At 46.5% G+C, this 14,465-nt stretch overlaps 4 protein-coding genes and 1 pseudogene across 9 annotated transcripts in view; 2 read left to right on the forward strand and 3 right to left on the reverse strand.

Annotated features, from left to right (window-relative positions):
• Window positions 1-1,014: 1,014 nt before the first annotated feature.
• On the reverse strand, window positions 1,015-2,066 carry LOC120448819 (MORN repeat-containing protein 5). The gene has a single exon (XM_039631017.1). The coding sequence runs from the start codon at window positions 1,988-1,990 to the stop codon at window positions 1,124-1,126; it is 867 nt and encodes a 288-aa protein (XP_039486951.1). The 5' UTR covers window positions 1,991-2,066; the 3' UTR covers window positions 1,015-1,123.
• Window positions 2,067-2,293: 227 nt separating this feature from the next.
• On the forward strand, window positions 2,294-3,091 carry LOC120448820 (serine protease 1). The gene has a single exon (XM_039631019.1). It carries the CDS (start codon window positions 2,294-2,296, stop codon window positions 3,068-3,070), a length of 777 nt encoding a protein of 258 aa, XP_039486953.1. The 3' UTR covers window positions 3,071-3,091.
• A 164-nt stretch (window positions 3,092-3,255) lies between these two features.
• LOC120448818 lies at window positions 3,256-4,674 on the reverse strand. The gene has a single exon (XM_039631016.2). The coding sequence runs from the start codon at window positions 4,534-4,536 to the stop codon at window positions 3,391-3,393; it is 1,146 nt and encodes a 381-aa protein (XP_039486950.1). The 5' UTR covers window positions 4,537-4,674; the 3' UTR covers window positions 3,256-3,390.
• Window positions 4,675-5,528: 854 nt separating this feature from the next.
• Window positions 5,529-5,913, forward strand: LOC120448821 (annotated as a pseudogene).
• Window positions 5,914-7,065: 1,152 nt separating this feature from the next.
• The window catches only part of LOC120448692 (capon-like protein), a 44,972-nt gene continuing 37,572 nt past the window's right edge, over window positions 7,066-14,465 (reverse strand). For 2 of the 6 annotated variants that reach the window (XM_039630842.1, XM_039630844.1), the window contains exons 4-7: window positions 12,456-12,562; window positions 11,617-11,787; window positions 11,424-11,546; window positions 9,321-11,166 (exon numbers count right to left, since the gene is read on the reverse strand). In XM_039630842.1, the coding sequence (XP_039486776.1) occupies window positions 10,108-11,166; window positions 11,424-11,546; window positions 11,617-11,787; window positions 12,456-12,562 (1,460 nt within the window). In that variant the 3' untranslated portion in view covers window positions 9,321-10,107. Of the gene's footprint in view, window positions 8,888-9,320; window positions 11,167-11,423; window positions 11,547-11,616; window positions 11,788-12,455; window positions 12,563-14,465 lie in introns of those variants that run through there. The other 4 variants (XM_039630845.2, XM_039630846.2, XM_039630847.2 and 1 more) reach the window with 3 other exon arrangements.

The following is a 14,465-nucleotide window of genomic DNA, read 5'->3' on the forward strand; positions in this document are numbered from 1 at the left end:
AAGTGCTTTGGAGCAGCCTTGTGCGCAGACTGAACGGCTTAGCTGGCTGGCCGGGCTGGCCAGGCAGGAAAAGACCATCATCATCGAAAGAGACGGCGACCACGAAGGACCTCACACAGACAGGTGAAACTTAAATTTTTCTAATAATGAATGAATATGAATGAAGAACGAACACCCCGCCCGCGCGTTGGGCAACTTATCAAAGCCAAAACGTGCCCAAAACCCACACAAACGCACACACTCTGAAGGAATTTACATGGACATGCGCCAGGACATTGCGACTGGGTGATGGCTAGAGGGGATCGGGAGTCCGAGAGTCCGGGACCGAGTGGCTGACTTCCTCGCCCAGTTGGAACGAAGACGAATGAGTGTAAAAATCGCCAACGGCATGTGATAACAACGCCGTATCCGGGCGTAACCAGCCAGGACTTCGAATGTCCATTTAGATGGCGCTTGTGTGTATGTGATAGTGAGTCACCTTGTATTCTTGGCCCGGCCATGTAAATGAAAATCAAACATGCAAGGGTTGATAAAGAAAATCGCGAAATTCTAGGTTTTTCCCGGCTTTTATCCACTTGCTTGTGTGTGGGCTTGTGTGCTTTTTTCTGGGGGAGCGCCCACTATTGAAATATATGTTTTGGTGGTCTTCATTGTGTTTTCTGTGTTTTGCCTTTGCCGTTGCCTTTCACTTTCTCTGATTTCACTTTCGTCCCTTTTAATTAAATGGATTTCTCGGCTGGCTTTAATTAACATCAAATTTATCTCTACGCCCCCGAGCACGTGTAGCATAATGTTCGGCGATTATGGGTTCATTACCCGCTGTGCCGGTGGCCTAGGCCTCAATTTTTAGAGTTTTCCAGGTTTAAGGTAACATTCGAGCTGAGGTTCAATGCCGCCATGGAACCGATGGATGACCCAGTAACAAAATGGAAAGCACACGCCTTTAGGCCTAAGTGGATTTCCATGTTCGGCTGCAGTTTTCGCGATTTGGCCATAAATCTTGGGCTCCTAACATCGAGGCGTTGGTCACAGAATGTGGGTCAACCAACGATTTACAATATATTAATTTAAGGCCACATGAAAAGTGGAAGCGAAAGTAACGAAAATTCGATGAAACAAACAATCAGTTGATGCGGCACACGCCGCTCTTGCTCCTCTCTCTTGTCCACTTGGCATGGAAGTCCTTAGGAAGCAATCTCATGGCCTGAACCTCCGAGGAGCTGGAGTCCGTGGTGCTACCCAGATGGAGACGCTCCGAACCAAAGCTCTCCAAGCTAGTGGGCCGCTGACATGGGTGGATTTCGGTCATGAACTCCTTCCGACTGCAGCCTGCATTCTCCTGATTGTTCCGAATGATCTCACGGGCAAAACGGGCCAATACCTTCTGCTTGAGGTGTCGCTTGCTCAGCGGTCCATGGGCACAGTTCTCCCGGATCCAGCGACGGGCCTCCCGACACCCCAGATATATACTCTGGTTGTTAAACGCCTTTGTGTCCAACATAAAGCCACGATTGCCCAGCAGACCAAAGCCCAGATCGAAGATGTTGCGACCCAGGTTGAGGGGATTCGGTCCGTCCTTGGACTGGAACTTATTTGGACCGACAGCATCAATCGGTCCCTTGGTCTCCTGGTGGAATCGGCGATCCTCCGAGGTGCAGTACGACCAGGACTTGAAACTCATTGTATAATGATCCTTCATAACAAAGTCCATGGGCAGACCATCATTGAAGTTCAACTGATCGATCGAGACCAGTGTGCCATTGTGATGGGTAACTTGGAAGGTAACGCCCGAAGAATCCGGTGTTTGAATAGTGCCCTTTCCGTGGAAGCGATTGTTAAGGAACTCTCCTGTGTAGCGTGTGCCATCCGGATAGATGTAGACACCCATTTCCTGCAAGCCCAACTCATCACAGGGTCCAACATATCTGGATCCAGTCAGCAGGATATCTACCTGTGTGATGCTTGGAGATTTCGCTGTCTTCGACTCCATGATTTATATCTTATATATATTTTGTACCGAAATGAAAAATTTTTAAGTTGAGTGAATATTCATTGAAATGTCTGTTCAAAATGTTTGCATATACAGTTTTTGTGTAGCTAATATGACTCCACTAATGGCAAGGCAGTTCTTGAGCAATTTACCTTAACAATCATAAGAAACATTAATGGGTAAAACCCCTAAAGATAATCAACGAAATTTTGCTAATGTTCTGCTGAACATTGACTAATTACCCAGTCAGTTGGGTGAATATCTATATAAACGAGTCAGTTAAACTGGGCAACAATCTGAATCATGAAGCTTTTGGTAGTTCTCCTGGGTCTAACGCTCGTCGCAGCCGCAGCTGCTAAGAAAGATCCAAAGGATCCAAAGGATCCCGAGCATCCTGATCACATTATAACCAATGGAAGCCCCGCGTACGAAGGACAGGCTCCCTATGTGGTGGGCATGGCCTTTGGGCAGAGCAATATCTGGTGCAGTGGCACAATTATAAGCGACTCCTGGATCCTCACGTCCGTTCAATGTTTAACGGGCAGTTCCGGGGTGACCATCTACTTTGGAGCCACCCGGCTGAGCCAGGCGCAGTTCACTGTGACGGTGGGAACCAGTGCGTACGTCACGGGTAACCAGCATCTTGCCCTGGTTCGAATTCCCCGAGTTGGATTCAGCAACCGGGTCAACCGAGCGTCCCTGCCGTCGCTGAACAATCGATCCCAGCGCTACGAGAACTGGTGGGCCAATGTCTGTGGCTGGGGAGTGACCACCTTCACCAATGGACTCACCGATGTGCTGCAGTGCGTCGACCTCCAGATAATGTCGAACAACGAATGTGCTGCCTTCTACGGATCCACCACCGTCTCCGACCAGATCCTGTGCACCCGTACTCCCAACGGCAGATCCACTTGCTATGGCGATGCCGGCAGTCCCCTGATCACCAAGCAAGATTCCACCGTGGTGGGCATTTCCGCCTTTGTGGCCTCCAACGGGTGCACCCTGGGACTGCCCGCTGGATTTGCTAGGATCACCAGCGCACTGGATTGGATCGGTCAACGGACTGGAATTGCCTACTAATGGGTTAATAATATAATAAAAATGCCCTATACCTGCAAAGATGTGTTATTTATGATTAGCTAATTTTTAGGCTAAACCAAAGAAAACTCCGGAATTCGTAGGTTTCATCTAAATATATGGGTTTTGGCTTCGATTCATTACTTTGTAACGAATATGTTTGTTTCTTAAAAAAGTAATGCGATAACTTTAAAAAAACGTTGAATTTTATTTAACAGAGTACAAAGAATTGCACTCATTTTCTCAGAGAGTAAACTGTGAGCTCATTAGCTTAAAATTTTAAATAGAAAAAAAAAAACATATAAACACATCGATCTGCGGATCTACAACTCGAAGATGGAACGGGTCATGTCCATGTAGCTATTTCGACGTATAAGATTGGATTGCACCACATTAATGTTGTCCGCCGTCCGCTTCCGCATCATGTTGTTGGCCGAGCGGTAGGTGTCCTCGATGTTCAGGACCAGTTCATCCTCGCCAAAGCTGTCCGTCTGGCAGCTGGAGGGGCCACCCGACTGCGGATTGCGCACATCCGAGGTGCTCGACCAGCTGCGTGGCTTCAGCACCTTCTCCACTTTGGCGCAAGGATACAGACGCTGGAGCTCCTGCTGATCCTTTTGCCGTTTCTCCAAGATCCTGGCATAGGCACGCACACACATCTCCGTCTCCCAGGCGGGATCGTCGGCGGGCAGGGGACGCTTTGGAGTGTTCTCCAGCGGTTCCTTCGGCTCACCCCGCTTCTTGGTCAGCTTGTGGAAGTAGCGCTCTCGATCCACTTGGCCATTGGGTGCATAGATGGCCGTGCTACGCAACTGGGCTCGTTCAGTGGCTAAATTGTTGGCTATAATGCGGCGACAAAAATTGGAAGACGGCTCGATTATACGTGGGGTTCTAGCCTTGCGGCAATTCAGCTGGATCCAATCCTTATCCTGTTGGCAGCTCACGTACATGAAGTGGTGCAGCGGACTGGGTCGGTCCGTCATCCAGCAGGTCTTGCTGTTGAACAGGCCCTCCTCCACGTCATAGCAATGTTCGGGAATATCCCTCGGCTGCATTTTGGACGTAAGAAACGCAGTTGGACCCACCGGCTGTTGGCCATAGCGACGCTCGGCATGATAGCGCCGATCCTTGGGCGTCAGGTAATCCCATTCATCGCACTGCAGCATCATGCCATTAAATCTGCCATCCACATGCAGGCCGTCGGAGAACCACATGTCCTCCACTGTCACCAGGCGACCGTGCTCGAACTCACCCTTAACCGTAAAGCGGTACGGCTGGGCCAGTCGCAGGTGGCCATAGCCGTGGAACTGACCCTGGTGGAACCTTCCCCGATACTCGCTGCCATCCGGATAGCGATAGCTTCCAAATCCGTCCATCACATTCACCAACCTATCCCAGGCGCCCTCATAACTGCTGCGCGTGATGAAGTGCCTCTGCTGTGTGGTCTCCGTGTTGTTCAGCTGCGACATTTCTGCTATCTCTACTATTTTTGGCTCTCTGTATTTGGTTGGTTGGTTTGTAGCGGGGGGTAGGGGAAATTTTGTGTGTGTAGTCGAAGCAACCAAACAAACTCGAACGTGCCAACTGACAAACTCCTGACCCACTTGGAATGGCCTGGCTTGTTGAGATTACACATCAGCTTTATGACTAAATAAATGTTTGCCCCACTCGTCGATGCCCCACCGCCCACCGCCCACTGCCCAGCCCAGAGTCGTCCAGGGTGTGCCCATCCACATCCACTCGGTTTTGGCCCAATGTCGCATGTCTGGCCTAATGAACACTGGGATACCCTGGTGCGGCAGTGGCAAGTTTGCCGTGCTATTTGCAACTACCTGCTGCCTAAATAGCCAAGTGATTTAACTTGTTTATTAACTCCCATAAAGCAGAAACCTCCGGTGATCTGAGATTTTGCATGCATATGTAGAGTGAGTTGGCCAAATTATACTAATTAGCTTTAGCAACTCTAACCAGGAAATCCACACTTGATGTGCATTGAGTTCATTAGAAACGTTTACAACCCGGAATCGATAAGAGTCGAGAAGGTTTGTACTTTAATTATGCAAATGTACGGAATTTGTAATGCACTTAAATTGAAAATTCCATCGGGAAGCAGCAAATCAAAAAATATACCCTTGCAGTTATAACTATTCCTAAAGTTCTTAGTTCACTTTCTTCTAAGAACCATATTAGTATGCATGTCAAGCGCATTCCACTTCTGCATTGACCTTAGAATAGCTCTACCTGTCCGCCGATGGTTGTAAAAAAATGATTTTAACAGCCAACCGGGTCGAGCTGCATAGCTTAACCCGGCCCGAAGCCAGAAGCGAAAGCCAGTTAAGTGCGATTGGTGTTTATGGCTATTGGCTGTGGCGGCGGCACTTGCTGTAGCCACCTGACCTCCTTCCTTCCCGGACATATAGCCATGTCGTTGTTGGCCAGGCCAAATCGTAAGCACTCCCGAATGGGCCGTAAATCATGCTCACTTACCTCACTGTTGGCGCCAGTGGCCACGTTACTGGTGTTCCCATTGCTGCTGCTGCTGCCCACGCAGCGGAAATCGACGGAGCCACCTGATGAGCGTCGCGGCTTGCCGATGTCCAGTCGCAGGATGCCCGGCTTGGGACGACGCGGAGCCGGGGCTGGTGGACTACGCAAGGATTCTCCATTGCCCAGACCCGAAGCATCCGCTGCAGCTGATTCCTCGTCGTTTTGCATGGCCAAAATGGAGAGCACACACTCACAGATGCACACTCGCGTTGCGAATCGCGATTATTCACCGCGCACACACGACCGCCGTGCAGCGCCAACGCGAACTGACTACATCCGGATCCTGGCCAGGACTTTGAAGCAACAATTACGCGCGCAGCCACGGGCGCTGGAAAATAAAATGTGAATTAAGCGCGCCACCCACGCGATAAGTGACAATGAATGTGCCATGTGAGTGCGCGGTCTCCGTTTCCCTGACTCCTGCGACTCCTGCGAGTCCTGCGAGTTTGGCCACAGGATGACGATGACGTTGGACAGGACACGCGGCACTTTCAACTGCTTCTCGTGTCTATCACCGCCGACTGCGCGGTCTCACATGACACAAAGTGAACTTCCTGCTTTCAGGGTCACATCGCGGCCTACCTCTGTGTAATTATGTCTGCCGCTGCCCCAAAAAGTGTCAACAGCTCGGCCCCAAAAACACAAAATATCGCATGTCGCAGGTGGCAGTCGCCATGTGAGCGAAAAGCGAACATTTTTCATTTTGACTTTTACTTTCACGTTTTTTATACACTTTTCATTTTTATACATTTTTGCGCCTTCCATTAGTGCGCTGCGTTGGCTAGTGTCCTTAATTATGAGCGCACAAAAGGTGCCTTCACTTTGTGTTCTAATTGTGATACCCAGCATTGCTGGGGTGTGCCATCTTAATCATTAAAAAGTATGTTTAAAATAATGTAATATGTAAGCCATACACTTATATTTTTGATTGACAAATTGAATTACAGCATGCATCCCCAAAATCCACTTTAAGTTAAAACACAGTACAGTTTTTTTGCATTTTTTTGAATATTCTTTATTATTTTAAAGGGGACATCAATTGCCAGCAATAAATGTTTTAGCATTGCCAGAGACAGTTCTCGTCGAAGGATAACTCCCCATAAATACAGACGAAAGCGGTGAATATATGTCCATCCCAGTGGGGGGTATTGCCTAGTCGAGGCCATGCCAGTTTGCGTAGATAATATCTCCTCCGCGCCACGCCCACTTGGCCAGAATGCGCTTGTTAGCTGGCACAGCCATTCCACACGAGCCAAGCCCTCCTGCTGCGGACCGTGCTCCTCCGGCGCCATGTCCATGCCCATGTCCATGTCCTGGCACATCCTTGTCTGCAGGCCCCACTGATATGCAATGCCTTTCCATTTTCTATTACATGCAAAGCGCGTTAAATTAATTGAACTGTAAAGTGTCGGCAGCAGCGACGACGGCAGTGGAAGTGGCAGGACCTGGATGAGGACATGTGGCCCAGCATGTTGCATTTAATTTTTATTATGTTCACTTTATTCTATTGCGTTGAACCAGAGCAACTTATATTAATTCAACTTGGGTAAGGCTAGGCTAAAGTAGCTTATAAAAACTTTTCCTATTTGTCGCAATTGTTTGTGGAATGCATGGATGTACGAGTATGTGTGATGTGTTATGTGCTGTGATTCTGCGTGTTTCTGTGTCCTGTTTTATGCTTAGTACAAATTTCAGTTTCAGTCTCAAAAATCTCAAAAAAAATTAACTAAAACCATTTTACGTAAATTAATTTGTGTTTTCGTTCTGGCATCTATCAATTTCGTACCTAAATTGCGAAAATGTCATAAAATCGTTAGGAAAATCGACATTTCATTGTAATGCCGCGCAATAAACGGAAGAGCTACCAAAATAATGCAATAAAAACTCGACCGAGTTTGATGATGATTGAAAACCATTTGGCCGGCTTAAACTCCACTCAAATTTAAATTGCAAAATTTCGTTCACCCCGATGATTGTCAGTGTTTCGCAGAGGTCTCTGCATATTCAACTATCCCTATCTGGCTATACTATCCCTAACTTAACCCATCAAGGGTGAAGTGCAATCAGTACAACACCTTCGCAGCTACCTAGCTAAGTAGTATGTATGTGTCTAGCTACCCTACGAACCCCGCTTTTTATAGCCAACAAATCCCCATAAATTCTGAGTAAATTGCTTATGCGACGCGTATGCCGCAAGTTCGGTTTGCACTTCCCTCAGCAGCTGACTTAAATTTATAGAGTTACCCAAATAAAAAACGGGAGAAAAACGGCAAGGAAAGGAAAGGGACTGCCAAGCGTAAAAGTAGAATCGATTTATGCATAAAAACGGTGTAGCTGGCTGAAATTTATGAATATCAAACATTTGATCTTTTTGGTACTGGCTGCACCGGAAAAGCTCCTTCCTGCGTTTTCCGTTTTTCCCGTTTACCCCAGCTTTCCCCGGCTTTCCCCCGCTTTTTCCGTTGAATCTGCTGCTGAGGTACTGGCCCTTGTTTGCTTAGCTTAATAACCAGTTTTTCTCGTACACGAAAAGTTGGTCAAGTTAATGCTCTTTTGGCTTGTGGCAGTAGGTGTGTATGGTGTTTGCATGGTTGGCTACGTGACGTATGATTAATGTGCGTGGCTTGTTCGCCTAATGAATTGGCCACAAGCTACTCACCGTGTTCTCTTACTGGCCAAAATACTACTATTCAGTTAATACTTAAATACACATTGAGCTTACGTTTTATGCTCGCTAATTGACTTATGTCCTATGCCTGTTGCATGGCATCTCAATGAGCATGTCGTTCCCTTTCTGTTTCGTTTCGTTCCGCTTCGTTTGGGTTAATTTGGTCCTTTAGTCTATTGGTTTTCGTACTAGCTACGCGTACTATGCCTACGCCGAAATATATCAAACCTACACTTAGGGCTATGCTAAAAACTCACTTAACAGCTAATAAACGCACACATTACGCGAATCCGACGGATGGGACGACGACGATGATGAGAGCAAGGACCTCCTCAGAACGTTGTCACTTTGCCCAGCCGCATGCCGAGCAATTTACGACGCTTTTTGGCGCTCAGCTTTGTCCAAATGGTGCTGCTGCCCTCCACCAGCAGGAATTCATCGCATAAATCATCCGTCTCCTTGGCGATGCCGCCGTAGAAATGATCCTCCTGATACTTCTCCGAACGCGAATCGCCGGAAACGAAGCCGCTCTCCGGACGGGACAAGGATGCGGTGTGCCAGGGCAGTTGTTGGAACCATCGGGCCACTTTTGCCGTCGACGATAGCTGTGGGAAATGGGAAATGGAAAATGGAAAATCGGTGGGTGTGGTAGCGTTAAGCGTGGTGGGGCAAATACGTTAAAGTCAGTGTGTAAATTTATGCAAATGAGTTATGTGCGCAAATTGCTGCCCACCAGCGAAATCCGTAGGCAGCCGGGACAGAAAAAAAACAAAAACCCAGAAACTCAACGAAAACCAACTGCCGAGTGGAGTGAAAAATGGCGACACTTGTTTTTGCTTCTGTTCCTTGGGCCACGGCATCGTTTTTCATTCATCCGGGGAGGGGAAATTCATACACTGACCGTCCCACGGGGCGGATGCTTAATGCGCTTAAAAGTGTGCTGCATGTTTTCGTGTCGGAAAAGTCATTAGGGAAATTGCCCAGTCTGGCGTTAACTTTCAATTATTAACGACAGTATAGAGTATGCATATGAAAACGAATGGAAACAATCGCCAAAGGTTTTTACATAATTATGCGATTTTTATTATTATTTCTGTTTGTCTGCCGTTCATTTTTGCCGCCTGCATTCCACGTTCAAACGAATATTTGAAATTGTAATTTACACATAACTCTCCAGCCTGGCAACTAATTAACGCATTTCACACGATTATTGCATTTTTGCGAATAAAGACTATGCGGGACACGCACAAATTGAATTAAAGTACAACAATTTACAAAAATAACAGTAGCGAACTTAATCAGTTTAGACTAGACTCATTAGCTTAATCACTAGTTGTATAGATAGAGTTGTTCATTTAGGGGAGAGAAAATACTTTCAAACGATTATTGCGAACTTGAGTAAGTTTCTTCGTTGCTGATATGCTAAGATTATGTTTCACAAATACTTTTACCTAAGGTTTATCGCTGCTGGCCGGAAGCTAACCTAACTTTGGAGTATTATAAACTTTCGACTTTGGCACAGTTTTGAGCGAGAAGTTATTGCTAAATAGTTGATAGATGTACATGTATATTACACTTAAAGGGACGTTGAGCTGGGCAAATAATTGGCACACTAAACGCCAGCGATGCGTTCTACTAGGACACCTAAAATGCAAAACTAAAGTAGGCTTCCTTTTCTCCTTTTCTCATTTTCTCCTAAATTAATACTGTTCCACCCATTCATTCACTCGATCCTGCACTCATGCACTCCCCACTCCCACTCCCACTCGCTCCTTATCCTTTAACCTATGACCCCTGGTCCACTGGGAGTTTCGAACCCCGTCTCCTATTTGGTGGTGTGCCTGGCCCAGGTGGTCCTCTGCACCTGGCTCATCATCTGGCTGCGATTGGGCACCTTCTCGCTGGTGCTCCTCGTGATGAAGCTGGGCGTGGCCGACAGCTTTCTCTGGTGACCCGCCTCATCGGTGACCCTCAGCAAAACCGTATTGAATCGCGTTTCGCGACTGCTGCTACTATTGCTATTGCTATTATTGTTGTGGTTCTGGTTGCCATTGCTGCTCCCAGGACTAATGTTGTTATTGCTGCTCCTCAAACGTGGCGAGGATGGCGAGTCCAGGGTGGAGGAGCTACGACTGGTGTCCCGTGTGCTGGTCGATCCCCCACAGGCCAGTCCAGCCAGATTGCCATTGGACACCGCTGCCTTGAGTTGCTCCTCCAGATTGTTCAGATTGTGCTCGATGCTCAGGCGAATGTCCTCGTTCAAGGACGAGCTTCCGGCGAAGGAATTGCGATTCATGGTGCCCAATGGTGAGGGCGTCAGTGTTCCCGTGGCCGCCGGTGAGGTCAGGAAATTGAAACCTCCTGCTCCGCCCGCATTGTTGTTGGGCGTGGCCGGTGTGCAGGACAAGGGATTCACATAGAAGAAGGAGTTGTGCGCCGAGGCCGCGGGCGTTTGCTGGCTCTGGCCAGGATTGGCGTTTAGGTTCAGCGCCTGCAGGCGATTCAGCAGCTCCTGGTTCACCTGAAACAGATCCTTGGACAAGGCATCCTGCTGCTGCTGTTGCTGCTGTTGCTGCTGCAACTGATTGCTGATGCTCTGCAGCGCACTCATCGACGGATACGGACTACTGCCTCCCGCAGCGGGAGGGGGCGTGGCCGGAGTCGGTGCCGCCTGCGTTTGTTGTTGCTGATGCTGCTGTTGCTGCTGCTGCTGTTGCTGCTGCAGATTCTGGAGGTGCTGGCTCTGCTGATTGAGGCCACTTAACTGGTGACTCAGCGAGGTCAACTGCTGATTGATGCTGCCCAGATTGCTGATCTGCTGGTTGATCGTGGCCAGATTGTTGTTGTTGCTGGTGGCCTGCAGCAGCATTTGCAGCTGCGATTGCTACACGTGGGATGGGGTGAAAGGTCACAGGGCATTAAGTTCTAAAGTTCTCAATCAACAACAACAACAACGGGAACGCACAACTAAAACGGGGCAACTATGGCTAAACACTCGTGCAAAAACAAACGGCAGCCAAGAAAAACAGAAACGAAAATCATGCAAAAAGGCGGCACAGCTTGAAAAGGCTCCAAATGAGCGCAAATTTACGATCGCATAACTCAAAAGCACATATATGTAGTAATCGCTATAATCCTCACCTGTGGCGCCATTCCGATGTTGGCCGAGGTGAGTCCGGCTGTCTGCTGCTCGTTGTAGGCTCCCAAGGAGGCCAGGTGCTCCAGGAGCTCCCGGTTTTGCTGCAGCAATTGTTGGGTACGCGCCTGAAGGATTTCATTTATTAGTTCGATTAGTTTGATACCTTAATGGCAGCGAAAGGTTAAGAACACCCACCTGAGCCTCGATGCGCGCATTGGTCTCCGAGATGAGCTGCTCCCGCACCAGCATCAGTTGGCCAAGAGCCTGGCGCGTCTGCAGAGCCTGTGCCTCCAGCTGGTCCTTCAGCTGGGTGATCTCAGAACGCGGCGAGGAAGGTGAGCCTGGCGACTTGTCATCCACATCGCACTTTACGTCGCAAGAGATATAAAAAACGAGATATTTGAAAACAAGTTCAGGGACTCTGTGGAATGTTAATGTGTTGCCGTGTATTACGACTGTTCAAAGAAAATGTGTTTTGCAAAATATGATAAACAACGTTTGCATGTTCTTTGAAAAGTTATGATTTTTCTACATAGCTTCGATTAATAGGCTAGTTTCACTGTATAATTATGAAGCCATAAAAAGTAACATGTTCATCCCATGTTTCTTTTATGGCAATAAGAACATGTTGCTGGAAAATGCCATTAAATTGACACATTTAATTGTAAAACTGTCTTTTTAGTCGTTTTACAACCAAGATTCCTTTTGCTTTTATTCCCAGTTCAGCCTTGACAGTTCTCGGGGGCAAGGAAAAGTTATTAAATCTGAATTTTATTGCAGCTACAGCTTGTTTACCCCCCACTTTTGACCGCGTTTGTTAGGTAAACAAATGGGAAATATTATTTTATACATTATGAGCTAAACAGAAAGGCCAGCAATGGGCCACATTGTATTTGATTTCATTTCGAAGATTTTGGCTCATTAAAATTCACCATCGCCGGCATTTTAATTGCCCTGCCAGGATATGGCAGTGATTTCGCGTATTATTAGCGCACCATTGGCCACAATCATTATGATGGACATGAGTTACTCACCAGCAGGCTGTTCGATTTGCGTAGACTCGAATGCGATGGCATGATATCCAAGTGGTTCGGCCGCTGCGGCTGCGTGTGGTTCAGATCGGGCGTTATGGCCAAGTGCTCTAAAAATAGTGAAAGAATTGGATTTGCGAATTGAATAGCTGTTTGGTAGTTGGTTAAGCAAGTGTGCCGTGTAAGTTCGAGAACCAGCGACCTCCAATTTGTCAAGGTCGCGGGACACCCACGCGGCCCACCTGGTGGTCTAGTGCCCCACGATCCGCTCTGGCGGCCACTTTCGCGCTTAATTTCCCATTAATTACAGCGTCTAGAGTTCGATATTTGTTTTGATTATGCTCTGGCCGTATCGAATAAATAATGATACAATTATCTGGATACTCGTGCATACACTACGCATACCATGATACCGTCGGGCATAATGATGATCTTGAATAGAGACGATGGGGCGTGCGAAGTTCACTTTTGTTTTTCGAATGCCATTCGAATTTGATTTGTTGGGAAATATTTAAGAAATTTCTTCTCAGAACTCGCGGATCAGGCGCCATAAATGTATATCAATTTTGGTAGTTAAATAGGTATATATACGGCAAAATATACGTTTCGCACCTGGGGCACGTGTTAATTGCCGATGAATTGCTGCAAGTGCTGTAAAAATCCTTCGCAGCATGTAAATTCATTTGCTGTTCCGCATGGTTTTCACCCGCCAAGCATTTTCGCAAATAATTGTTGGAATTTGCCTGCCTTAATTCATGGCAAGATTGAACAAGGATTTCGCTCGGAAAAACACATGTTGCTTTGGCTAAATTTAGCTTATATCTATTGTCGAATTTTTACAACCCAAATGACCCATTTCGAGGAACACATCATACTCAATTAGAGAGCTCTTCCCGAAACAGCTGCAAAACGATTCCGTGACATGGAACAACAATAAGTGATACAAAATGTACAGCTTTTACCTATAGCTTTTGTATATGATGTATATGATGTGTTTTGGATATACTATTTTTGCAACTCGTGCGGCCAGCCAAAGACAATAAATTAGGTGTTGAATAATGTAATGGCGTACTTATTACACATACGACTTGTGGTCGCGGCAGTCCAAAAACAATATACAATTTTTGTAATTTCGCTTTAAGTTATATACAAAGATTTGGGTCTGTTTCAATTTCTTCTGAACTTTTTAATATGTATGTGTTTAATAAATAACATTTTTTAAAGTTGGGTCTATAGAAGTAAACCATTATTAAATTCTTAGAGTTGAGAAAAATATCTAAACCATTATTAAATTCTTAGAGTTGAGAAAAATATCTATACAAATATGTCTGTGTATATGATTCAAAAACCGTTAAATTAAGATGTTCTAGTTTATAAATATTTTTAATCAAGTTCGCTGTGTAAAGGTTAACTTAACCCAATAGCTCTCAGACACAATTTGTAGCACAATTTCAAGCATCTGTGCGAGGGTATTGAACTTTGAACTTGGCTGATCTAATCCACCTAATCTCAGCAGATTGTCGCCCAGAAGCAGACAAACACACGCGTTCATTATTTCAGTGGCCCGTCGCTGGTTTAGCTACTTAAAAGTCAGCCAGCGTTGGCGGCGAATTTACTATATAGAGAAAATTACAAGACCACAGATGGATGGTGGATGGTGGCTGAGATATTGAAATAAATAAATTATTTTTGGCACACGACTGCAGGGCACGCCCACCCACCCACACACACATACACACACACCACGTGAATGTTTCGTGGTCTCGAGTGTGTCGCCTGGTAACAAATTCGGTTTCAGTTTTCCCGAATTCAATGGTGATGCCATGGTTATGATGAGAGTATCAGCAAATAATCCATCTCCGATAAGTAGCTACCTTTTGCTCGCTTTCCCACTTGGCTGTTATTTATATTTATATTTATATTCTCAGAATTTCTTGCCAATGATGTCGCTGGATGGTTTTAGACAAAAGATTGCAAAAAGAATTGCTTTTCTCGTGAGCATCTCAATATTAT

Source organism: Drosophila santomea, chromosome 3L, assembly GCF_016746245.2.
Source record: "Drosophila santomea strain STO CAGO 1482 chromosome 3L, Prin_Dsan_1.1, whole genome shotgun sequence".
Taxonomy (NCBI): domain Eukaryota; kingdom Metazoa; phylum Arthropoda; class Insecta; order Diptera; family Drosophilidae; genus Drosophila; species Drosophila santomea.